Source organism: Lissotriton helveticus, chromosome 1_1, assembly GCF_964261635.1.
Source record: "Lissotriton helveticus chromosome 1_1, aLisHel1.1, whole genome shotgun sequence".
Classification (NCBI taxonomy): domain Eukaryota; kingdom Metazoa; phylum Chordata; class Amphibia; order Caudata; family Salamandridae; genus Lissotriton; species Lissotriton helveticus.
The window spans coordinates 1,874,350,237-1,874,376,765 of record NC_136057.1 but is presented as its reverse complement, the minus strand read 5'-3'; the positions used below and the strand labels follow the sequence as shown (position 1 = coordinate 1,874,376,765).

The window sequence follows — 26,529 nt, the reverse complement described above, 5'->3', positions numbered from 1 at the left end:
GGTAAAAAAACATTTTTTAAAACATTTTCTTTGGGAGTCATGCTGAATCTGCGACTCCTGCTGAAATTAAAAAAAAAAACAAAGCGTAGTCTCTTGCACTTCGTTTCTAATCAGCCTCCGGATGGGCCAGGTCCTACGGGCATGTCCAAATAAGTAGGAGGGGGAGCACAGGGCCTCACTCCTAGGATCCCTAAAGCCCAGGGGACCACCACCTTCTTGTGGCATTTTTCATAATGTATGCAGGATTTGCCCTCATGGCAGCCCCCACACCCTGGGGATCACCACCTCCCCAGGGCAAATGCTTTAATAATGCGGGGGCCAGCGCTGCTCCCCCACAGCCCCAGGGACTGCCACCTCCCTAGGGCAAACTCGACACAAATGCAGGGGGGCACACCGCCGCAGCCTCAGAGACAGCCACCTCCCTGGTGCTAAATATAATATTAATGCGGGGGATGTGCCCCCCCTCAGTCATGGGGTTAGTCACCGCCTCAGGAAAAATGGTAAGATTAAAATGGGGGGCTGCATGGCCCCCCACAGCCCCGGGGACCACACCTTCCTGGGGCTGTGTCCTGTAATGGAGGGGGGCTGTGTGGCCTCCCTCTAGGAGCCATAGATGGCCCTGGGAACTGACCCCCAACAGTGCCGGCTCAAGCAATGTCTCAGGGTGCCCTCCATGGGACATTGCTGTTTGCTATGGCTTGAGGGAAGCATTACCGCTCCCGCCAAGCCATAGAAAACACTGCTCTGCCTTGAGTAAGCTGTAAAATGCTCTCACTAACTCAAAGCAGAGCAGAATTGCTTTTGAACAGAGGGACCTGCATGTTCAGCAGCTCCCTTTGTCCAAAAGGAATGCTAGCTCCTGACAGATGTCGGCAGCCAGCAGGGACCACAGGGGCCTTCCGCTCCCCCCACGGTCCACAACGAAAATGACAGTATAGAGGCCAGGCCTTGGGGGATGGGATCCCCAGGGCCAAAATTGGTCCAGGTGGGAGGGCTGCTTGGCCCCTCTTCCCATGTTTAAAAAAAACAAAAAAGGGCAGTCCTGTGGGATGGGGTTCCCAGGCCCAAAATTGACCTAGGGAAGGGGGGCCACGTACCCTCCCTTCATTTATTGAAAAAAATTTAAAAATGAAAAAGACGAACCCCGGGGGAGGGGTTACCTGGGTCAAAATCGGCCTGGGAATTTAAAATGTATATATTTTTTTTAATGTACTGGCAGATACCAGAGGCCTCGACTCCTTTCTGCACCACTCTGCAATTGCGCCTCCAGGCGTGTTGTTGGTGGGGGGATGAAGTCCCCTTGGCTGCTGACGGTTCTTGGAGGCCAATAACCTCTCCTGTAACTTCCAGTAAGTGCCAATCAGTGGGATTGCTGAGAGGTGTTTGAAGGCAATGCCTCCTTTTGACATCACTCTGCAAATGTGTCTCCTGGTGCACTGCTGGTTAGGGGATTAAGTTCTCTTTGATGTTGAGAGTTCTTGGCAGCCCAGAAGTCCTCCTGTTAACTCCAGTAAGTCCGACACAGCAGGATTTCTCAGAGCTGGTCAGAGGCCCCACCCCCTCCAGTACGCTGCAAACATGACTACTAGTTTAAAAAAACAATGTTTCAGGGACGTTATAGTAAGGAAATAGATTTTGAAAAACTTTCGAAATTCACTTAAAAAAACCAAAGTTACAGGGTTGTTATAGCTAGCAAATACAATTTTAAAAACCTTAGAAATATACTGAAAAAAAGAGGTTACAGGGACGTTATAGATAGGCTCAGATTTCACTCTTACACAGCCAGTGAAATTCGGCAGTTATAGTTACCTGACCTAACTATGCCATATGCCCCTGCAATGCACTGCTTATGACCTCACATATTACATCACTCATGACATGGGCAGGGACATCACTCATGACATCACTGATTACATCTCAAATTACATCACTGATAACATCATCCACAGAACCACTCACACACCTACTTGCACCCCAATAGAACCTTTCATATACCCAATCCCATGTACACACAACCATTCACAATTCCATTCATAGACCCATACCAGTATGTACACACCCACTCGCTGATTCATAGATCTACACACACATCCACTCATTCACCCATACAACAATTCTAGCACCTACTTCCTCACTAGTATAGCCATTGACACATCCTTTCATATACACACTGAGACAGTCACCAATAGAACTACTTATACACCTAGTCACTCACCCATACAGTTAATCACAAAGCCACTTAATCACCCATACAGACACCCATACCTGCACACCTACACACTTACTCATACAGATACTAATATGCACTCCCTGTACAGTCTCTGACACAAGCAAATACACATCTATACTCTCACATACACTCACTCACCCATATCGTCACTCATATACCATCACTCACCTATTCTGCCTTTCACATACCCAGTTACTCAACCATATACCACTGACAAATCTACTCCCTCACTGAAACATCCATACACACTCTCAATCACCCACACAGCTCCTCACACATGCACTCACTAACCCATATAGCCACTGACTCACCCACTCATTCATCCATACAGGCAGTACCATTCCCCCTCACCCACCCAGACAGATACTTCAACACCCATATAGGTACTCACACAACCAGTCACTTGCCCATACATTCACTGACATGCCTAATCACTCACTTATACAGTAAGTCATGCACCCACTGAATTATCCATACAGGCACTCATACACCCACTGATTCACCAATACACCTTGGTATATATATTTAACACTATTAACTTTTTAAAACACTCACAGTCACTGGATGATGCCATCAGTGATGTCACTGACCATGTCATGAGTGATGTAATATGTGAGGTCATATGCAGTGCATTGTGGGGGCGCAAGTTATAGTTAGCTAAGCTAATGATAACTGCTGAATTTCACTGGCTTTGTATGAGTGGAACTTGAGCCTAACTATAGTGTCCCTGTAACCATTGGCACGGCCCCCCTTTTCCTAATAATTCCTGGCAGGGGGATGGGGTCCCGGCAGTACTTAATTAGTAAAATAATAAGTGCTGGTGCTCTAGATTTCTCAGAAGCCTGCGGTCAGTGCTATCAAAGGTGGAGGTGGTGAATACTATGGCTACGTGTCTTGATTACACCTCATGCCTCTCTCATTCACCACCAGAACCCCCCCCTTTACCTCACTCTTTCCCATTCTTTTTTTTCCTTTTCCTCCCTTTATCACTGTCTTTCCGTTTTTCTCTTCTTCTACTTTTAATGAACCGATTGTCAATATATGAGGCACTTTTCAGCAGAAGCACATTACACTCAGTGGGAACAGATACTTCAAAAACATAACTACGTTACATTTACTAGGACACAGCCACAATATATTCAATAGCACCATATACATACATACATACACACATACACACACGCACACACACACACACCACACCCCCCCCCTGCATGATGAACCACACTCCCTGTGACAGCCACTTTACTTTTAAAGGCACATCAGTACTTACTACATGCAACGAAGAGTCTATAACTTCCCAGCAAAACATTTAGGTGGCCGTACATAAGCCCCCGGTGTATGTTTCTGTCCTCATCTGTTTTTTACTCGCACCAGTGGTTACTCATGTATTATTTAGTAAGGTAAATCATGTGTTAATTGTGAGGTTGGCTCGGATGCACTTCTTCTTTCCCTGATTTTCGTTCCTGTTCTGCATTAGTGCTGTGGAATGAATGAATGAATGAATGAATGAATGAATGAATGAATGAATGAATGAATGAATGAATGAGGGTAATTTGTATTGCGCTACTAAAACCCGAAGGTGTCAAGGCGCCTACCAAAACAGAACAAGAAAAGGGCAGGGCACAACTATAGGTATGTCCGCACAAAGAGATGGGTTTTAAGAGCATTCCTAAAAAGCTGAAGAGTAGGAAGGGACATTAGTTCCAGGGGGAATGGTCCTTGCAGCGCTACCACATGTCTGTCCACCTGAAGGAGCTGGAAGGCGCTCGTAACTTTGGCAGTTAAAGGAGTGGCACTGGCTTTGGAGCATGGCTGAGGTTAAGTTAAACTAAAGGACCTGCACTGGCCCCTGTCGTTCACAGCCTTCTCCGGGCCGGGCAGTGACATTTTATTTGCAGATTGCTCATGGCAGGCCTTGGACTCATGACTCAGTGGTCACTTCACAGTTCACTTCATACGCATGAAGTGAACTGTGAAGTGACCACCGAGTGACGAGTCCAAAGCCTGCCCTGAGCAATCATGCCTCCAGTGCTGGGCACGGGGCACCTGACCATGTGAAAGTAAAATGCCACTTCCCGGCCCAGGCCAGGGCAGGAGAAGGCTGGAAGTAGGACAGGGGCCAGTTCAGGGCATTTAACTTGACCGAGCCGGACATTATGTGGAGCTGAGCTACAGCTGAAGCTACCACGCCGGTGACTGTCACGTCGCGCCACCCACGAGCCACCACGCCCAAGGAAAAAACTAGCAGAGTTGGTAGTGGCTTACGGCTGCTACTTACATTTACTGGTAGTGGTGGGTGGTCGGGCACTGGCCGGCCTGCCTGCATGCCTTTATGCGATAGGCGGCGTAGGCCTGCTGCTGCTGCCTGCACTTGACGCCTGGGCTGGGCTATCCACCTCAACTGCTGACAACTCGTGGCGTGGTGCATGGAGGTGTGCAGGGAGTGGTCTCTTGAAAACAATTTGACGCACGCTGCCTGCCGCACAGCTTCCGCTGCAGACCCCAATCCAACACCCTACCCAATCAGTGTCCCGCCCACCGGCAAGAACTGCTGCCTAAACTAAAGCAAGTTCAAAATGCACATCGTGACCGTCATGACTAAATCACTGTGTGGGACTCTGATAGTCTGATTATATTGGATTAATTCATTGATTAAATAAATTATAATGAGTCGGATTGTCTGGCCAGTGTGTGATGCACTGTTTCAACTGAGGTGAATTCATTTTTAAAAACTGTCTAGTCTACAGCTCCGCCACATTGCCATTGCCATATGACATGCTGTCATTTGCAGATGGGTGGTGTTATGTAGACCCGGCCCTGATAAATAAGTGCTGGTGCTAAGCACCGGCAAAGACCGGCACAAATTAAGCACTCGGGGGCATATTACCAAGAAGTGCGTTAGTAAACGCACAACGCACATCTCCATATCGCCGGCTATCGCCGGATTTCATCGCCTTTTTAGCGCGCAATTATCAATGCGCATCACGTAGGCGAATTGAAATCCGGCGATAGTCGGTGATATGGCACATTAGCGCATGAAAACAAATGTTGTTTTCACGCGCCAATGTGTTCCTTGATAATATGGGGTGGGTGATTTCAGCTTTATGATCCACTCCCCCATGTTATCAATGCCCTAACACCTGGTCAGAGCAGGCGTTGGGAGATCGCAGGTCTCCCTCTCCCAACGCCTGTCAAGGTAATAGTGTGTTCCCACCTCCAACCACATTTTACATGTGGTTGGACGTGGGAACGCCCACTTTGCATTTCATTAGCGATGTTTATCGCCGACATACAAAGTGGGCTTGCGCCAGGTTTTAAAATGCCCTTGTTAATAGGGCTCTAGCAGTATCGCCGCTTTCTCTGCACAATTCGCCGAAAAAGCAGCGATACTTGCCCTTGGTAATATGCCCCTGGGTCCTCGGTCAAACATAGCCTTTTGTAAAGGACAAATGATCCTAACCTCCTGGGCTTGACGAAGTGTTCTCTTGGGAATTCCAAAATGAAACATTATCTAAAATCCTTGGTGGGGGTGAATGCATTGTTGATCTATCAAAGCACAACCTGTAGTTACTGTGATAAATCCTCTCCTCAGGTGAGCAGAATCCATGGTTCTCCCTTTAAATTCCTAAGAGTATGCAAATGTGCAATTTCCCCATGAAGCTCTGCCCATTTGGCCCTCCTCATCCACCTTAGTATCATGCAAAGGCCTTCCTGCATTATGCCAGATGATGGGCAGCTTACCAAAGGCCCCCAGCTCATTCCCCCAATGTTGGTGACTTGTTCTTGAAGCTGAAGAATATGAGGACATCTCCACCAAACAAAAACCACTTACTTTATACAGTTAAGAGGAAGTACGCTTGTTTAGTGGAGATTCACCTCATTGTAATCTTGTCATCTTCTCTATAGGAGAATTCATGTTATCACATATTTCTGGATGAAGATGCATGAGGAACAATTACATTGCTGAAATTAAATGCACAGAAGGTAACTGAAGGCATTTCCTCCTGTCCATTAAGGAGCTGTAGTGTAGAATATGCACTAGACATTTACACAAGTTAGCACTTACTAATTAACCAGTAGAAAGTACTCCAGCTGGGTAGATTTTTTTTCAAAACTGTGGACACTTTATTTTCAAAACTGTGGACTCTTGTTGGATAAAGAGGCAGGTGAGGTTCCATTCTGGCCCTGTCACTCACACAACTACTGACACAACCACACAGACACTCAGACACCCACTCATGCAGGCATTCAGGGACTCTCACATCCAGGCACAGACCCACACAGCCACTCACACACCCATAAAGTCATGAACACACCCACAAAACCAGTCACACACTCACTCATGCATCCATACAGCCACTCACACACCGACTTACAGATCCATAAATCCAATCATACATCTACTCACAGGCCCATACAGTCGCTCACACACCCACTTACAGATCCATACAGACACTCACAAACCCACTCACACATCCACAAAGCTTCTTACACACCTGCTCACAGACCCATTCAGCTGCTTAGTTAAATTATTATTTTTTTGTACTACTAATGAGTGATACTATTTTGAACATATGTGATCTGAGTGGCTGTTTGACTATCGGTATCAGTGTGTGAGGGGTGTCTGACTGGCTGTTTGGGTATGTGAGTCGGTGTGTGTGGCTGTGTTGGTCTGTCAGTGGACATGTGAGTGGCTGTATAGGTCTGTCACTGGGTATGTGAGTGACTTTAGGGGTCTGTGAATGGGTTTGTGAGTGGTTTCCTGCGTGTGTGAACAGTTTTGTGAGTGGGTGTATGAGTGTAGAGTGGAAGTGTGAGTGGGTATATGGGTAACTGAGTGGCTGTATTAGTGAGTGAGAGGGTGTGTGAGTGGCTGTATAGGTGGGTGAGTGGTTGTGTGAGTGGTTGTATGGGTGAGTGAGTACATGGGTGTTTGGGTGAGTGAGTGGCTGTTTGAGTGGGTGTATGGATACCTGAGTGGGTGTATTGCACATTCAGTATCTGTGTGAGTGGCTGTATGGGTGAGTGCTTGTGCATGTATGTGGTTATATGGATATGTGACTGCATATGTAAGTGGTTGTGTGGGTGAGTGAATGGGTGTGTGAGTGGCAGTGCAGGTGAATAAGTGGGTGTGTGAGTAGCTGTATGGATGAGTGAGTGGCAGTATAAGTGACTGTATGAGTGAGTGAGTGGCTGTATGAGTAGGTGTATGGATAAGTGAATGGCTATATGGGTAAGTTACTGGGTGTGTAAGTGGCTCTATGGATGAGTGAGTGGCTGTGTGAGTGATTGTGTGGGTGTATGAGAGGGTGTATGGGGGTGTGAGTGGTTTAATAGATGATGTCATCCGTGATGTCATCAGTGGTATCATCAGTGATGTCACTGAACATGTCATGAGAGATGCTGTAGTGTAGTTCCTATATTCCCAATAGGCTCTGCGCTTTGGAATAATATATCCTATAGATGTGACTTAGGTCGACTAGGTCTCTATCGAATATATTAGACTTAATTGTGAGTGCCAGCTAGCTCAGAGGTCACTAGAAACTTTCTCGAATAAACAAGAATGGATTAGTTTCTGACAACAACATAAACATGACAACTTTGTTTCCCAAGAATAAAATGTATCTTCAGAGTCGTGGAAACAATAGATAGATATTTTACTCAGTCAATTGTGCATGCTTTGTTTCATCAGAGGTGCAGAGAAATAGAGAGACGGGCGTTTTCAATAAAAGTATTTATTGAACAGTCTTCTTTCTCATGCAAAAGAAATGAACTGCTACAATCGTAATACTGGCTGTAAAGTATAATGCGTACAGCAAGAAGAGTATTATAAAATAATACTGTAATACTTTATGGTTTCTAAGTCATAAAATACATACATAAATAACAAAGACTAAAAGTACTCAACTGGTGTTTCGAAAATACCCCTACCCCAATGTACCTAACCTAAGTCTAGTACGAGGGAAGAAGTAAGTTTGGGTTTAGTTTCTTTGCCAAGAATCTATCCAAGATTTCTCTTAGGGTCTAATCAGCTCTGTACCTTGGTTTAGAATGAAGGATGTCTGGTATCTCTGTCTCGGGACTCGATTTCCCAACACCCCCCGAGGGGGCCTTGGAAACACTGGAGCCGGATTATCAGCAAGAGAAAGGCAGCCTCTCTGTCAGTGCGTCAGTGAGTCAGCTGGAGGTCGGCTTCCTTCGGTACTTGCTGTAGCGAGATGCGTCGCACAAGTAGATAGTCGAACTGCTCCAAACCACCGTCTGTTTGCTAAGGCAAGTGTGGGCATATTTATACCTTGAAGGTGCCTGGTTTGACGTAAAGTCGGACATAATAACGTCACCAAAGAACCCCAAGGGAATGGTAGTTCTTTGAAAACGCCATGATTTCTAGGACAAATCAATATTCAAGAAAGGGGATGTCCCTGACTGCTGAAGCCGAGTTTTCCAAGAAATCATTGTGGCTTTTTGGAACTAGTGGAAGTAGCCTGTATTTGGACTGGATGGGTTATGTCTAAATATGGTTACATAAGAGTAATCTGAATTATACCTATATAAGGGCATGAATCTGGAAAATTACACAAGGGTCCTAAAACGCTATGCAATAGGTGAGGTCATAAGCAGTGCATTGCGGGGGGCCTAAGTTATAATTAGATCAGGTAACTATGCCTGCGGAATTTCATGGTTTTGTGCATGCGAAATATGAGTCTAACTATACGTCCCTGTAACCTCTGTTTTTTCAGTGAATATATATATATATATATATATATATATATATATATATATATATGTATATATATGTATATATATATATATATATCCAAGCTCCAAGGTACCAAACAATCCCAGGGCACTCGTGGGCGGGTGCTTGCACACGCCGGTACCGCGTGTCTAAATCCAAGCTCAGCAACTCCGTTTAATTCTCCAAACAAAGTACAAGCACTCCATGGTGGGTGATCAAAACGTTTTAATCCGGCAACAAAACAGACGCGTTTCGGACGTCTAGTCCTTCGTCAGTGTTTCACTGACGAAGGACTAGACGTCCGAAACGCGTCTGCTTTGTTGCCGGATTAAAACGTTTGGAGAATTAAACGGAGTTGCTGAGCTTGGATATATATATATATATGTATCTATATTCACTGAAAAAATCAAAGGTTGAAGTAAAGTTATAGTTAGGTGAAATATTCATTAACAATGTAACATTTTAAACTCTAAAAACAACTGAAATTCACCAGTTATAGTTACAGTTATCTCAAGTACTATAACACGTGCCCTAAGATAACTATAACTCTCAGCCCTGCCAAGCGCAGAGACATTATCAATGATTTCACAGAAGGTGTCATGAGTGATCTAATATGTGGGGCAATTTGCAGTGCATGGTGAGGGTGTGAGTTATAGTTACCTTAGGGCATGAGTTATAGTTACTTAAGGGAACTATGAAGACACAATCAATCATTCCGCTTTGTGTGTGAATTTCAACCTCATGTTGAAGTGGAAGTTCTGCATCATTGTGACACATGACACTGTCAGTTCTCATGCTACTGGAAGGTGGAGAAATAGTGCAATAACATTATTTTTAGGGGTTCTAAGAGTTGGATTTGTAGTCTATTAGTGAGTAAGGGAAAGGGTAACAAGTGAAAACTCCAGCAAGTATCCTTCTCTTTTTCTTTGACAATTCCAAGCTATAGAGAAATGAATCGCTTCTGATTATACATTAGAGTTCATGTAGATTGCCCTATTACCACAAGGTACCAGAAGTGCTATTCAAATAGACCTAATATAGAACTTGCTCACTAATTAAATAAATAAATAAACTCTCTAGGAGCCCTGTTTCTTTCTGTTCATGTTGCTGCCTTCATGACACTGCTAACCAACAATCTACAGTAAGACAATTTGATCAAAGTATCTTTCCACCTTTCTTATTTTGCCCCATGAGAATCCTGTGGGATAAGAGAGATACCTTCATGGCTGAAATAAAACAGAAGACATGGGGCATTATACCACATTCCTACCTTTCTGGTGAGTCAGGATCAAAACAGGTCTTCCTAACATCTGTAACTTCAGGGTCACAGCAATCGCCGTCATCAAAGTTGTCCAGCATGTTGTTGCACTCTGGGTGGCAAATTCCATCACGCTTCTTCCAAGAGAAGCATCGCCCATGGAAGCGACAGTCACCACCATCGTATCCTGTCAGTGGGTGTTCGCACTCAGGGTCACAGTGTTCATTGCCTATCTTCCCAGACTCACAGCTAGCCAGTATGATACGACGGCGTAGGGAGGAATTGCGCACCTCCTGAATGGAGAGCTGCCAGCTGATGTTGTAGCGAGTAAAGGCCTCAAGGAGTGCCTTGTGCTGGCGGGTGATCTGCTCAAGGGATATGGTTGGGTTGCTCCCATCATCTTCACACACGTTGACCACGCGATAACGAACAAGCTTCTCAATACGGAGAGGCCAGTAGCTGTTGTAGTTGGAAATAAGCTCAAGATTGTCACACACTGTCTGTCCACAAGGTGGGGGCATCAGTTGAGAAACAATATCCACCTTTGGCACTGGTAAGAGTTCCACTAGGGGGTATACACTATCCTGAAAAGGTGCCCATTGCTTCTCTAAGTGGGCAAAGCTGGCTTTGAACATGACTTCTGCACAGTCCTTCACCACCCTATGAATATATCTTTGTTGTAGGGTTTCCTGTGAAAGGGCCTGGCCCCACAGCACTAGAGAGCCAAGGTGACCGCGGAAGGCATGCCGACTTTCGGAATTGTCGCCACCAAGTATTAGGGTACGACAGCAATCCATAAAAGGACTATGGAGGGCACCTGACTGTCCGCTGTGGCTGGCTACCCGTATACCATCCACATAAAGAGTAATCTGCTGACCATCGTATGAGGCTGCCAGGTGTGTCCATGTGCCTGGTCTGTAATTCTGGTGTCCAGACACAGTGGTGCTCATCCTGGCCCTGTCTGTGCGGATAGTAAAAAAAAAGCGGGCATCCTTCTTTCCAGTGTGCTCGGGTGAGAGGATTCCTAGGGTCCATCCTTTACTGTTGGCCACATGGGAGCAGTTGTCAAACAAGCCTGGATAGGAGAAAGAAAAGTTAGGCAAAAGGAGTTACGTACTTGGCAGGATAACATCTTCACATTACACAGTGAGGCACAGGCAAGACTAGACTGATCCTACAACAAAGTCACACAACAGTACCCTCTCTGAAATGCCCATGGCACAATTCCATTTCCTCAACTCCTTAGGACCAAGGCAGGCTCTTGCATAGTCATGAAATAATATTCAATAAATGGTGAGGTTTGTAGTGGTGTAGTGGAGGTGTTATCACCCTTTCAAGAAACTCATGAAACTAAAAGGGTAAAGTGGCATTCTGCCCCCTAAACCACTCCCATAGGATACAGAAGGAGACTTGTTTGTATGTGGGCCCATCTGCCCATTTCTTTTGGATGTACAAGGCAACTGCCCAGCCTTGGACTGCTCCAGAGCCAATGCTGGCTCAGACCATAGCCTCACATCACATTAGAAAACTCCAGTTCATTGAAATTTGTTGAACTGATCCCCAAAATTGATGAAAGCACCGACCCTGTTACAATTCCATTAAATAAATATATTGTTTAGGTTTGCGAATTAAAACACTTTGGATAAACAGATGACATTTGCATTAATTCCAATTTTCACATGCTTTGCCACGCATTAAAAATCATATATTATTTGCAGTTGAATTAGAACAACAATCAAAAACAGTTACACTGATAACATTTATTACTATAACCAAATGAAGAAAAGTCATCGCATTAGTGTGCTCCATAAATGAGAATTATTTAAGTAAAGAAGTAGTAGTCTAATTTTATTTTTCCCTTCATTATAATTTAGAAAATCATTTTCTGCAGGCTCTGTTTCACTATTCCATAGCCTGCACCAATGGCAGCCCACAGTAATACCACACTATCTGTCCGATAAATCTTAGAGGGGCAGTAGGCTCATGTGAAAACACATATAAATTCTTTACTCTTCTCAGGTATCAATCGTGATATTTGTCATGTTATTTCTAAAAGTCAGTAACCCTCCCTGAATAGTTTTAAACATTATTGTTTTGGCGATTTTCAAAATATCTGCATTCGAGTTAATTATACTCACTGTTGTAGTACCTAAGAATATTTATCGTCCATTTTGCAAGTCTTATCCTGGTTTCTAGTTGGGTTCACAGTACAACTCAAGATTTTGGATAAAACACTGCTATACAACAGGAATGTATCTACATAATAACACATCATCTGTGTCACAAAGTGCGGGTATGTGTGTGCTTCCAGTCTTAGGAAGGAAGCCCTTCACATTCAGTAGGACACTCTGAAGATATAGGAATAAAATATACTAAAGAACAAAGGAGCCAATAGGCAACCTTGCTTCACTCCACCGTAAGAAGGAAATCTTATCTTAAAGGTTTATTTCTGTATGCGATAAAGGTAAGTGTGGTGTAAGGCAAAGTTGTGCTTCTCAAGAGCTCCTCTGGGACTCCTAAGTAGCATAATTTGAAAAATAAAAATGATCTCTGTATGTTGACAAAGGCTCTGCCTTGAATGATATACACACACTATATAATGGCAGATTTGTCTTTTTACAATGCAAAGGTTATCCAGCCAGAAAACACAAAACCCCTGATTATTGTTGCTTAATTCTTAGAAAGTCCAGTTTGAGATATATGAAGGATATGCTTTGCCTTCTCCTAGTTTTGTAATTCTAAAAATTCCCTGCCAGTACTTTGCTACTCTGTCAACAGACGACAGTGCAGGAGTTGCCTTTTGTTTAACAGTCTGGCATTAGCCAATACATTTTAAAATGATGCATATAATATATTTAATTACAGGGGCTTTCAACCAGAATCTTCATCTGTTGGTCTGTTAGTGTATCAATCACATTTTTCGTTCACCCACTACAGCATACAGCATGGGGCAATGGGTCAGCCCACTTCAGCCATAATCATACGCTCTTGTATAATCATACGCTCTTGCATAGCGCCTTATCACCGTAAGGTCTCAAGGCGCTTGCTTTGGGAACCCGTCCTGGTCTTTCCTTGCGAGATTACCCCTATTGGGCATCCCCAAGGTGAAGACCAGGCATCCCATCGCAGTGGGGCCGTAGTGGAGATTAAGCAAGCTATTGCCCAGAGTTGCAGAGTGTGAACCCACGATTCAAGTAGGCACCGAGGCGAGAATTATCAAGTCCGTGGACATTATGAGCTCAAGACCCTGCCGCGTCGGGAATTGAACCCTGGAAAGGACCAAAACGCTGGAGTGCACTTAACCTTCGGACTTCATTGAAGGCATCACGTATCAGACAAGCTCATCGTTCTAGCACGCATCAAGCCAGACAAGCTCTTCACTGGATCACTAGGGTACAAAAATATGTTCAAATACAAAGAGAAGTGCATCATGCCAACGGAAGTCAGGATCGCTAATTATCAACCACCAATGAGCATTTCTCTCCTAGTGCCAAACACTTGGGGGCAGATTTTTTAACAAATGGTGAAACGCAGCAAGACAACTTGCTATGCAGGCACCCTTGCACCATGGTGCAAGGGTGCCTGTGTTACAGCCAGGATTGTTTTTGTACAGAGAGAGACACTTTCCTAAACAAAAACAATCCTCTGAGGCATTTTCCTCTTCCTATGTGAGCTGCAGAATGTGTACCATATGTAGAAAGAAGCAAAATACAAGGGGAAATAAACATATTTCTCCTTGTTAGCCCTTCCCACTGCCCCCTCTTAAAAGGTGTACCATTTTGATTCATTCCAAGGTGTACTAGTGTTAGTAAATCTGGAAATGCTCCAAAAACCTTGGGTTAAGTTATTTCAGATTTACTATACCATGCAGAGCTACGCAAAGTAAATCTCATTTATGGGCTTCCATTGTCTTTGTGCCACCTTGGGTGACACAAGGGCAATACAAACCTTTAATAATTCAGGCCCTTGTTCTCCATGAGACCTCAAAATTTTCAGATAAAGAGAGGGCATATCTTTTAAAATTCACCCAGCGCCTGATTCATAAACAATTCTCGCAATGCAGCAAGACAACTTTCTGCGTTGCTCTGCATCAAATGGAGAGAGCAGGAATGTGCCATAATTACTTACATATGGTGCATTCCTGCTCACTCTGCGCTGGTGCACTTGTAGCTGCCAACCGCCAATGCCGGCAACTTTCCACCATGGTGCAAGGGTGTCTGTGTTACGAGCAAGATTGTTTTTGTGCAGGAAGGGACATCTTTCGGTACAAAAACAATCCTCAGGGGAATTTTACTCTTTCTATGTGGAAAGAGAAAATAAAGAGGAGAAATAAACATATTTCTCCTTGTTATACCTCATTTGGGAAGGAGTAGCATTTTGACAAAATTCACCGTTTTGCTAGTCTTAGCAAATCTGGCAATGTGCCAGAAACCATGACTGGATGCATAGGAACACCCGCCCTCAACCTTTGGAACGCCTTCTCCAACAGAGAGACTTGTTCTGCCTTGCATTACTCCAAATTTGCTATGCCACGCAGAACCACCCAAGGTGGAATAGTAAATGTGATTTAAGGGTTTGCATCACCTGGCTTGAACCAAGGGCAATACAACTCGCAAGCCCTTGATAATTCTTGCCCCAGAGGCTACCTGCAGCAATTTCAAGCAGAAACTTAAAACCCACTTAATCTAATTGATGCTTTCTGACTGTCTCCCAGACCTTTGGCAACCCTTCACAAAGACCATTGTAGAGAGACAGCTTAAGCTGTCTCAGTGAAAGATTTATTTCCGATTGATTGGGCTCTGCTGAAAATGAGAAGTTACAATGGTTGAATTTAGGCTCATGCTGAAACTGTGAGAAGTAGGTGATTATTAAAATGTGTTGGTACACTTTGATACAGAGAAGACTTTTTGTAAGAACATACTTAAATACATTTTAATGAGAGAAAATTGTGATTTGCACCTCTCCTGTAAAGATATCTTTAATACAAATCCTAAGATTGAAATATTGAGTAGTGGTACTATTTTATGGGTGAAAAGATTTATTGTAGTAACTACAAAAAACAGTGTGTATAAATGGCACTATGAGAGTGGTGTTGAGGATGACTACTGGGTTATTGAATTCACAATAGGGCTAGAATGGCGAGAAATTGATTTTGGGACAGATTACCAAACGTTTTAGGCAAAGCAACGCAGCAAGATAATGTGATGCACTACGTGAAATGGAGAGGTAAGGAATTTTACTAATATATGGCACATTCCTGCTCTCTCTGAGTGCTGCCTAATGCCAACTGGCACCCTTGAACCCTGGTGCGAGGGTGCCTGCATTATGGAAAGAATTGTTTTGGTGCAGGAAGGGCCACCTTCCTGTGCAAAACAATGCTTAGTAGCTTTTTTTCTCTTTCTATGTGTGTTGAAGAATGCCCCACACTTAGAAAGAGGAAACAAATGAGGAGATATGTCTCTGTGCGGCACCTCTATTGGGAAAGTGCACAATTTTGACACATTCCCTGGTTTACTACTCTTCATAAATCTAGGAAAGGGTTAACAAGCATGAGTGGATGCGTGGGAACACCTGCTCTCCACCCATGTAACGCCTTCCCGGCGCAGAGTACTGCAAGGGAGTGACTTGGCCTGCCTTGCGTTACTCTATGTTTACTAAAGCCAGACACAGCCATGCAAGGTGGCCCTGAGTGGCTTAGTAAAATCTCACTGAAACCCTTGCATTTCCTTATGCTGCCTTGTGTGATGCAATGTCAAATCTGGCCCTTAGTTGCTTCAAGAAGATTTGGGAAAACTTTTTGATATAGTATGATGAACATATATTTTCCTTTGTTGAATGGTTCTGTGATTTCAAAAGACTATGGTAATGTGTCTTATTAAATTGGAACTATATTTCTGTTTGATTGAATGTATGTATTTGATTGTTTATAAAATCTAATAAATTATGTATATGAAAAAAATGTAAGTGATCTGCCAATCTTATGACTGATATCTTTAACAAAGCAAAAATAATCACTAATGCAGCGAGGGAGAATATTAACACAGTGCAAAAATATATGGAATAGAAGGGTAGTGCATCACCTAAACCTAGCTGTGATAATAGACAAAAGACAAGTAAGACTTACAGAAAAGCAGAGGACAATCCTGGTAGCTCCAATAATGGACAAAGAGGAACTCACATCAGGCATGTCAGAAACTTTTGTGGGGCCCAGGTAAAGAAGTTTTTGCGGGTCCACTCTGATTCTCTCCTTGTAAACAGAAAAATATTGTTCTTGGTGAAGACAAAAGACAATGTTTGTCACCACCTGCTGGTATGGCCAGTTTAGTTGCTACATCATAAGGGAACAGGCGAGATTAAAAAAAAAAGTACATAAGGCCCTTAAAAACGGTGTGGCATAAACAATGCGCCACACTGTGCCCTATTTACAAAGTGACACATCTAGGCAGATGTGTCACTTTGTAAAGCCCTGCACTACATTATACCACTGTCAGGTATAATGTATGCAGGGTGGGCATTCCCACATAAAAAAGCCTTGTAGAAGTGGCACAGGGAAATCTATGTGATTTCACTGCGCCACTCCTACGACTTGACTGCAACACAAACCTTACGCCTGCTTCAGGCAGGCGTATGGAGTGACACAGGGTCTTTCACATGGGACTCGCCCATGTCTAATGACACATTCCTGGAGTTGCGTACGTTTTCTGATACACTTTAGCAATGCATCATTACTGAGCCACCAGATAAATCAGGATTGCAGGCGTATCTGTCCAATCCTTGTGACATAGAGCACCATAGTTTAAATATGGCACATGCATGGTGTCACAAGGATGGCACAATGAAAAGTGCTGCATCGCTGTTTTTGACTTTTCACAAATTATGCCGGTGGAGTCCAATACAAAGATTCCCAGATTCCCTCTCTCCAGGCAGCTCTGAGTAAAAGGCACAGGAACTATGAAAACCACTAAGGCGACAAATCTGAATAAATTTGCCGTAATTTTCGATAAGAAGTTCTGCCTTCATCTACCAGACACACTAACAATAATTATTTAAAAAAATGCAGGGATGATTACTATATTAATGACCGAGCAGTGATGAGTAAACAAAGCACAAGCCAACAGTGTTAATTTTTCCCTACACGGATGTGAAGATATTAACTGAAATATTGGCTATATGACTGAACTTGGTGAAGCCCAATCTGTTATATCCAGAACAAACTACTTTTTGTAAGATGCAAGCAGGCAACAATACTAGCAGGATGTTATACATCGTAAAGAATGGTCAAACCAACGGGGTAGAAATTTGCCCTAGTTACAGTAGGTACTATGTCTGGCTAATTTCAATTGACATCCATGAGTGAATCACCCCTCATGAAGCTACATACCATCTATGGGTGGACGGCTGCGTCTAATGTTAGCTCGCCAATGGCTGAAGCTAGGAACCCAATGTAGTGGGAGATTGAGGAAGAAGGTGGAAGGGTAAAAACAAGACCAGTCTACTGTGGAGTCTACTGTGGAGTCAACTAAACTTAGGAAAGTTTCCAATTAGACTCCATTGTTGAGGTGACCTTGACCCTTCCGGAGATTTTGGGACCAGTCTGTTGTTTATGTTTATTAAAACGTCAGAGACACAGCAAAAAGTAACTGAAAATAAATACTATATAGGAGGAGGCAGAATATAGGGAAAAGACATGTAAATAATTCTGTGTGTAAAAAGAGCTAACTGCAAATAGAATACCTACAGCAGAATAGGGAGAGATGACATATGATAGAGACCATAGATATGGTTAATTATCTCTGCATTATAAATTGAATATAAAAGTGAGAGTGGAGACATGATAGATATATTCAAATCTCCCATATCAGTGAAAACAGAAAAAGGGCAGAAGGGCACATATGGTAGTTATATAAGTGAATACAGCAGTGAGGGAGAATAAACCTCACTGATATAAGTGCTACGTATGAGATGATCATTTTCGGTTACATCCGGTTCAGTCAGTACGTTTTAAAAAAATAAGTGAAAAATAGGAAATGGAAAGTTACAGCCCTGCCAAGTAACCCAAGTCCATGCACGATAAACTGCTCCAGTTCAGGCTATTAAATGAATTCTGTGACTTTTTTTTTTTAAGTTTGAATTTTATTGAAGAAAAGGAAAGAAGTGGGGGAGGGGAAGAAAAACCAGAGCAATGGAGATAGCATGAAAATGCATCGGAGTAAAATACAGCAATTAATTGATTAAGGGAAAAAATTCAAGCAATAATTCGAGGAGGCATATGAGTGAAGCATCAATGAGCATAAAAAACTGTAAAGCAGTAGTCTTGTTTATTCCAATATAAAACAGGACTACAAGTCTCTAAATTCAGAGGAAAAACCTGGACTAGAGCAGCACATCACCCTTGGCCCTGGGAAACTTGGCAGCTATGAGGTCATTAATGACAAACCATTTACTACGACAATGATGACCACTATGACAGGAACAAAGACAGAACGAGACAGACACTAAGACAAATGCACAGACACTGAGACACGAACACATGTTCAGGGATAATGGGACAGAGAGATATGGGAATGGGCACTGGTACATGGAGACATGGACACTTGGACAGGAGACGCGGACAATGGCACAGAGTTGAGCAAACTGGAGGCGGACCAAACGTAAAGAGAGTACATGTCAGAGACCAGCAGTGAGACTCTCATGCCAGCGGACTCAGCTTTATCATTAAAGCCATGCAGATTCATTGGTTGGCGATTGTGGTGGGGGCAATGCAGGCAGCGCATTTCTTGAGACTCCAAATGCAGAACTCAACATGTGACACTAGCCAGCTTGGAGTGCCTAGCAACGCACACACATTTGTTAAAGCGCGTATGATGCCACACCCAGAACTTGGCATGTAACACAAGCTAGCTCCTAGTACCTAGCAACACTCTCGCATTAGACACAGAGACAATGGCTGATGTAGCAACTCTGTGTGTTAACGTATTAGGCACTGGGAATGCCGCACATCAATCAGCCATATTGGATTGGACGCTATTGCAAAACATCAATTGGAGAGTTGGTGGCACTCTATGCTACGCAGTGCTTGTAGTGACTTCTGCAAAGTAATGTTGGAGTGGAGACACCACAAATACTAGGGTGACCATTTGTGTGCATGTCTGGTTATATTTTGTTTCAGTTCTTATAGCAATACAGGTATCTCTGGATTTACTAATATGTGTGCAGACGCCCAGACCTTTAGCTTGACACCTCCACAGGCATTCTTATTTACTCCTAGCGAGCCCCCACGAAAACGGTTAATCGGAAAGAATAATTCTTGAATTATATATCTACCATAGAAGATGACATTTTGGAGTAGTTTTCTCCAGCAAGGAAAAATCATTTTTTACTTCACAGTCTCTTGGGCCTAAAGGATTATCTGCCACATGCATCAATCTAGGATTTTGCATTTCCTAAATAGTGAAAATTAAGGAATCGCTATTTAGGAAATGCAAAATCCTATGCATCAAGAAATCCTAAAAGTTTTTAGGATTTCTTAATTTTCGGAAATTGCGATTCCTTAATTGCGAATCGCAATTAAGGAATGGCAATACATTGATTCCTATGGGCCTAGAGGCCCATAGGAATCAATGCCGTTTTGCATTTTTTTTTTTGCACTTGCAATTTGTTGATGCATTGCAAGGGTGCAGAGGGGGGCCCAAAGGACCCCCCCCTGCACCCCTGAAATGTATTTTAAAGTGCATGTTTCACACACACATGTCCTAAGGACATGTGTGTCTGTAACATGCAAGTTTAAAAAATGCATTTTTTTGCTTTTTTAAAAATTTGCGCAAATTAACACGAGGGTCAACCTCGTGTTAATTTGCACTTCCTATTTCAAAATTCGCAATTTTTAAAAAAAATTATGCATTGCATTTAAGGAATCGCACAAATGCGATTCCTTAATTGCATTTGCATTTTTAAGAAATGCAAAAAATAGCGAATTTTGACAATCTGTTTCATGCATCCCAAAAACGTATTTAGGAAGTGCAAACGGACGAATTTACCGATTCGCACCGTTTGCACTTCCTAAATAGGTTGATGCATGTGGGGGTAAGAGTTTATGGACAAATGGATATGAAAGTTAGATCTCAGGAGGAAGATGATGTATTCAAGAATGCATTAGACAACTTGGGTAATTACTTTCAGCCTACTATGTGCACAGCAATTGATCTTTATAATTTCTTCTAGAGTTAGCAAGACACTGATGCGAAGATAGATGACTATGTTGCAGCCCTAAAATTGCCCATTACATGCAATTTTGGGGCATTACATGATGAGCTAATAAGGGACCAAATCATAATACACACCAATGACATTAATTTACTGGAGAGGCTGTGAGTGATTTGGGAATCCAGCCCCAAGGACATCATTTTGTTGGCTAAGAAAACAAAATTGTTGAAAAGATGTACCAGAGCTGCTGTAAAATCCTCATCTCCACAAATAATGAAACTATTTGCATGATTTCACCAAGTAGCTCATCTAAGATTGACTCAAAGGTTACACAGAATTCTCACAAAAGCACTCATTATAAGCCTACAACTTCCACTTGTGAGGGATTTATTTTTGTTGATGTTTTAGATGTGGTAGTGAGGAACATCTGGCTGCAAGTAAAACCTGTCCAGCAATCAAGGCGAAATGTTCATAGTGTAATAGTGGGACCTTTCACTAGAGTATGCAGCATAAAATGCGATTCTGTGAAGAGTATAATGAAAAATTGGGTACACCGTCTTCAAGTAAAGAATATGCAAATTCTGTAAAGGAGTGTTATGCGTAAATTACATTATTGTGTTTTTGGTGACAACTTCTAAGAGCAAACATCTTTGCCAGATGAGAATTAGTTGTGTGGATGTCCAGATAGTTGCTGATTCTGGATCTTGTTCATCATTGCAGACAAAATTGTTTAAGAGGATACGTTTGTTGAGATATTAGGAAGAGATCTGTTCCCTCTTGATGTTCTTTTAGAAAGCTTTGCAGGGGAGATCGTACCTTTACTTGGTTACAGCTTATTATCGTTTGAGTTCCAGAACGAGAGGGCTCCTGGTAAATTATATCAAGCTGAAAGGGGACCTTCAGTACTTGGGTAGATAGATGAAAGAGCATTGGGTCTTATCCTAAATCCAAATAGCATGGAACAAGTATTATTGGCAGAAGATAATAGGAAGAGAGTGTTTACTCTCATGCAGAAGGGGTTTCCAGAGGTATTTTCTAGAACAGTTGAGAAACTCAGTGGATTCACTCACAGAATTGATGTTAAGAATGATGCAGAGCTTGTTTGTCATAAGCTGAGGAAAATACTCTTCAGCATTAGAGAGGACGTTTCGGAAGAACTAAATAAACTGATTACTAAAGGCATAATTGAACCAGTCAATGCCAAGGAGTGGTTGACTCCGTTAGCAGTAGTTCACAAAATAAAATTGTGTATAGACCTGCGAGATCTTAATAAGAACATCAAAGTTGCCATTTTTCCTTTGCAGATGATTAATGAATTAAACAAACAAAGGGTATCAAGTGGTTTTCTTCCGTCAATCGATCTTCTTTTTATCACCAAGTTCCTCTTCAGCATGATAGCAGGGATTCTACTGCTTTTATTACATCATTTGGATGCTACAAATTTGTGAGAATGTCGTTTGACTTGGCATTACCTGCTGCGGTTTTTCAAAGGCTGAGGCATAGATTGTTTAAAGACATCTATGGGGTCATCTATTTCCAAAAAGACATATTGGTAATGGGTAAGAATAAGGTTTAGCATGATTCTTAGTTGAGGAAAGTACTCAATATTCATAAACGCAATAGACTGACTTCTGAGTTCAAGAAATTCAAATTAGTAGTAAGGTCTGTAACCTATCTAGGTCATGAAGTGAATGACACTGGTATCATACCTCAGAAGGAAATCTTGAATTCAATCATGGTTGCGTCTTCACCATTCTTGATGGAGGAAGTCAGATCCTTCCTGGCATTTTCTGAATTTGATACAAATTTGTGAAGAAATTTGCTGTAAAACTTATGTTTTAATGCAACTGTTAAAGGATGGCATAGAATTAGTAAAAAGTGACAGTTTGCAAGAGGAGTTTTCCTTAATAAAGAATGATATATTTCAGAAAATCCTTCTTCAAGGGTTTAACCCTTAAGCTTATTCTGTTATTATGACTTATGCGACTGGGAAAGGACTTGGGATGGTGTTGTTACAATGGTACAGAGATGGTCAAGAAAACACTTCAGCTTCCCGTTCATTTTCATCTTCAGAGGAAAAGTATTCCATAATAGAGAGAGAGATATTGGCCTGTGTCTGGGCGATGGAGAATATCCCTGAGTTTGTTGGACTATAATTATGAAGTGAATATCTTCCAGGTAAACAAAACAAGGTGACACATTTCTTCTATAGGCCTCCTTTATCTATGAAGGAATTTGTTCATGGTGAATTGGATGATTATTGTGTGGCTGTTGTGGATGTGAATGTGGCGTACACGATTCCAGAAGAAGATTGGAAGACAGGATATGTAAGTGATGGGGTGTTAAGCAAAGTCACATTTGTAAAGTAAAGTAAAGTCAGGCAGTATAATCTTGAGGATTGGCCTAGGAAGAATACTCTTAATGAAGATTGCTAACCTTTTTGGAAATTGAGGGATGGGCATTCCATTAATGGCCAATGATTCCTACTTAGGGGCAGCAAAATAGTACCACCAACCTCTTTAAGATCAAGGATCATGAATATTATGCATGAGGGACATCTCAGGGTTATTGACTCCAAGGTCAGAATCAAAGGATCTAATTGGTATCCTGGAAGTGACTCTGAAGTGTAAAGATATTTTAGGAATTGTGAGTCTTGTGCCAGTGCCAAGTCACGCGTTGTCTTCAGTTCACCACTTGGAACAGCAGAACCTCCTGAAGGTCCATGGGAAGCTTGGGAAAATGACATTTTGGGAACAATTTTGGATTGGAGTGATATTCCCAAGTGTGTGGATGTACTGTTGGATTTGTTCTCAAAGCGGCCAGAAACTCAAATTCTAAGGTGGATGGGTCTTCTGTTGTTTCCTTCACAAGACTATTCTTAGAGAAGGTATTCCTAAATCACTATTTAGTTATAATGTGCCTCAATTTGTGTCTGAATGTTTAAAAGAGTTTCTATCCAGAATTGCGTCAAACATAAGCGTACCACACTTTATCATCCTGCCAGTAATGGCATTGTTGAACGTTTCAACAGAGTGATAATAGGTAGTGTGCACATAGTTATACACAATGATACGTTTTGGGAAAAATAACTCAATAAATTGCTACGGGGGCTCAGAATTACATCAACTGTGGATGGTTACAGTCCCTTCAGAGTATTGAGAAGCAAGGCGCCTTTCACTAAGGATAATGATGTTTGGCTGTCTGGGAATCACCAGAAGGAGTGGTCTCCTACGGTTGTCATCACTAACATGAAAAAAGCTCAAGATGTATTCAAGGAATATTCTGAACGTAAACATGGTGTTACAGAGGTGAAGTTGGAAGTGGGTGATTGCTTCAAGCCCAAGAAAGGTCATAGTAAGTTCATGTAAGATTGTGGGGTATTATATGGCATGGTTGTGCAACCTTACTGTGTAATACACTTGCAACACTGTCTTGGGTCCAGTCAGGCTCATTTGCAAAACCTTTGTCTCAACCTGGGAGACTGTGGCTTTGAGCAGCAAGGCTTAAACAAAGAAACTAGTGTTGAACATTTAGAGGCACCAAACAACAACATAAGAAAGTCACACACATCAAAGAAATCTGACACCAATTTAAAAAACTAGATTATATTTTTGTGAATGTTTAGACACCAAGATTAACAAAATCCACTGGAGGGTTATGGAGATATAGATTTGTAAGTAAAGCATAAATCTTAGCTATTAGTCCAAAGAGCAAACAAGCATTAGAACTGAAAAGTTTGAAAGAGTTGCGTCAAAAGTGGGAGAAGTTCAGGGGGGCCCACTAAGGAGTATTTGGACCCAAGTCCAGTTCCACAATTTACAGCAAGACCACTGTAGACTTCGATGGAATGGTCCTGATGTAGAGGATGCAGGATGCTGACAGATGCTATGGGTGCTGTGCAATCGACGGGGGTGTCATTGTGGTTATTCCTCGGTTCACAGGTAAAGTTGGACAAATTTGGTCACAAGGGTCACTGTCTCTGGAAGTCCTCTTTGAGCCAGTAGAAGGCCAAACACCATACACAGCAGGTCCAGTGGTATCCTTTGGTGTACGCTGGGGTTCCTCTTTGGTGACCAATCTGGACTCAGATGACACTCCTGAGTCTGACAGACTGATTTTTGGCCATCGACGAGCAGTCTCTTGGGTCGCCCAGCGGTGGTCAGCGGTGATTAGAAGAATATGGCTACTGACTTGCTGGAGTGGACTTCTTCAGCTTTGATGGCCCTGTTTCTGGTTCCATGGGGCCATCCAACTTACCTTTTTAGTTCCTTCTTTGGTCTGGGGCTCAAGAGTGATTTTTCCATGAGCCAGGAGCCAGAGGCACAGTATGCTCTTGCTGGCCAACGGTGTGCCAGGTGCAAGCTAGCAGTCAGTGAAGACTATCTTGCCAGATCCAGGGGTCTGTAGGGAAGTCCTTCTTTGGCCCTTTTCCAGTTCATTCATAATCTGAAGTTCAGGGTGCCAGAAAGTGCCCTGGGGGCTGTTGCAGTCTCTAGCAAATGGGCTACCAGTTTCCCTCCTGCCCTGTGATGACTTCCGGCTTTGTGTGGCATCTAGCAATCTGTTAGTGCACTATTCTGCCAACTCTCAAGATATCTGAACTCTTCCTTGGATGGTAGGAGCTTGGTAGCCTACCTTAGAGGTGTGTCTACCTGTGGGCTACACACCCATGACAAAACCGGTATGGCCACTGGTTTCCCATCTCTGTTCCCGCCACAGTCTGTCTACCTGAAAAAAGGGGAAGCGCTTCAGGAGTGTGATTGCCATTTGCCCACCAAAGGCGGCTTCACCTTTAAAGCTCGCCTTCTGGGCCAAAACCCTGAGTGGCTTCCTGCAAGTGGGAGGTAACACCTTTCCCTGTAGCAGGCTTCAATTGTTCCTGAGCGTGGGAGTTGTTCACACTACTCCTCAGGAGGGCAGAAGGCTGGCTGGTGGCCAGCCACTGTGCAAGGCCACTGGACCAACTGGGCAGCAGAGGGGCAACTTTCTAAAAGGTGATATAACATTCAACTTGGACATCAAGTCAGGTTTAATGCCACGATTAATTTGATAAAAAAATCAGGGGGGGAACAGATCACTTTTCCTGGGTCACCAGGGTTTTTGATTTGTCGTCTGGTGGTACCGATAAAAAACCCTCAATCACGTGCCCGGGCTAAATGGCGGTATATCTTGATTCTCCGTCTTTATTGGTACGTGGCAGCATCATCATTGGGTTAGTGGTTGTGCTTCCTCCTCCCGGAGGTTAACCACTGGTGAAACCAGTAGTGATCAGTGACCAAAAAGAAGGAAATTAATTAAAAAGCTTGGATAGCCAGAAAACAAGGATTTATTAAATCTGGGTTCAGGCTAGATAAAATTCTCGGGCGTGCAGTGGAAGAGAGGTTAGGGGTCTTCTGCACTAATAAGTAATAAGAATCCATTAAAAAGGTCGACATGTTTCTAACACTTTTCCTAATATTTGAGCTTTTATTGAATTCTTAACTGTAGATGTTAAAGTGAGGCTATGTAATGATTTGAAATATTTTAATTGCTGTTTTTTCCTGTTGTATTCGTTCTTATATTTGAGGGGGAGAAAGTACTTGCCTTCCACGTGCCTTGGTGTCTCCCGGGTGGCAGGGGGCATTCTTAATGTAAGTGAGGGGACCATTATTCTTACTTGGAGCTTCACCTGGGTAGATGCAATGATCTGCTCCTAATAAAAATACCTTACAAAAGCCTGTGTACACTCTTCACTACAACAAGGACAGGGAGACACAAGGAGCTTGGGAGAGAAAGAGATACTCAGGGAAGGCTCCTCCACTATGGCGGAGGAGCGTTGACCCACTGCTGCTACCCAGCAGAGGCAACAGTGAAAAATAGAATGAAAATAAAATAATTTTATTATCATTTTCTTTTTCACCGCTGCCTCTGCTGGGTAGCCGAGTCACAGGGCTATACTAGAGGAGGAGTTGTGGGCACTCCAAAGTGCGCATAGCGATTTGGCCAGCCCAAGATGGGCTGGCCAAACCATCTTGCACATTTAACATTTCTCCACTCTACTGCATTGCACAGCCTGGTGGAGAAAAGCCACAGGCTCCCAGGCACTGTCGGAGTGGC

General features: G+C 42.9%; 1 protein-coding gene across 1 annotated transcript in view; it reads right to left on the bottom strand.

Moving 5' to 3' along the window:
• PAPPA2 (pappalysin 2) overlaps positions 1–26,529 on the bottom strand; it is an 888,990-nt gene that overhangs the window by 673,632 nt on the left and 188,829 nt on the right. Inside the window, exon 2 of the mRNA XM_078650337.1 lies at positions 10,243–11,305. Coding sequence (XP_078506463.1) covers positions 10,243–11,305 — 1,063 coding nt within the window. The remainder of the gene's footprint in view (positions 1–10,242; positions 11,306–26,529) is intronic.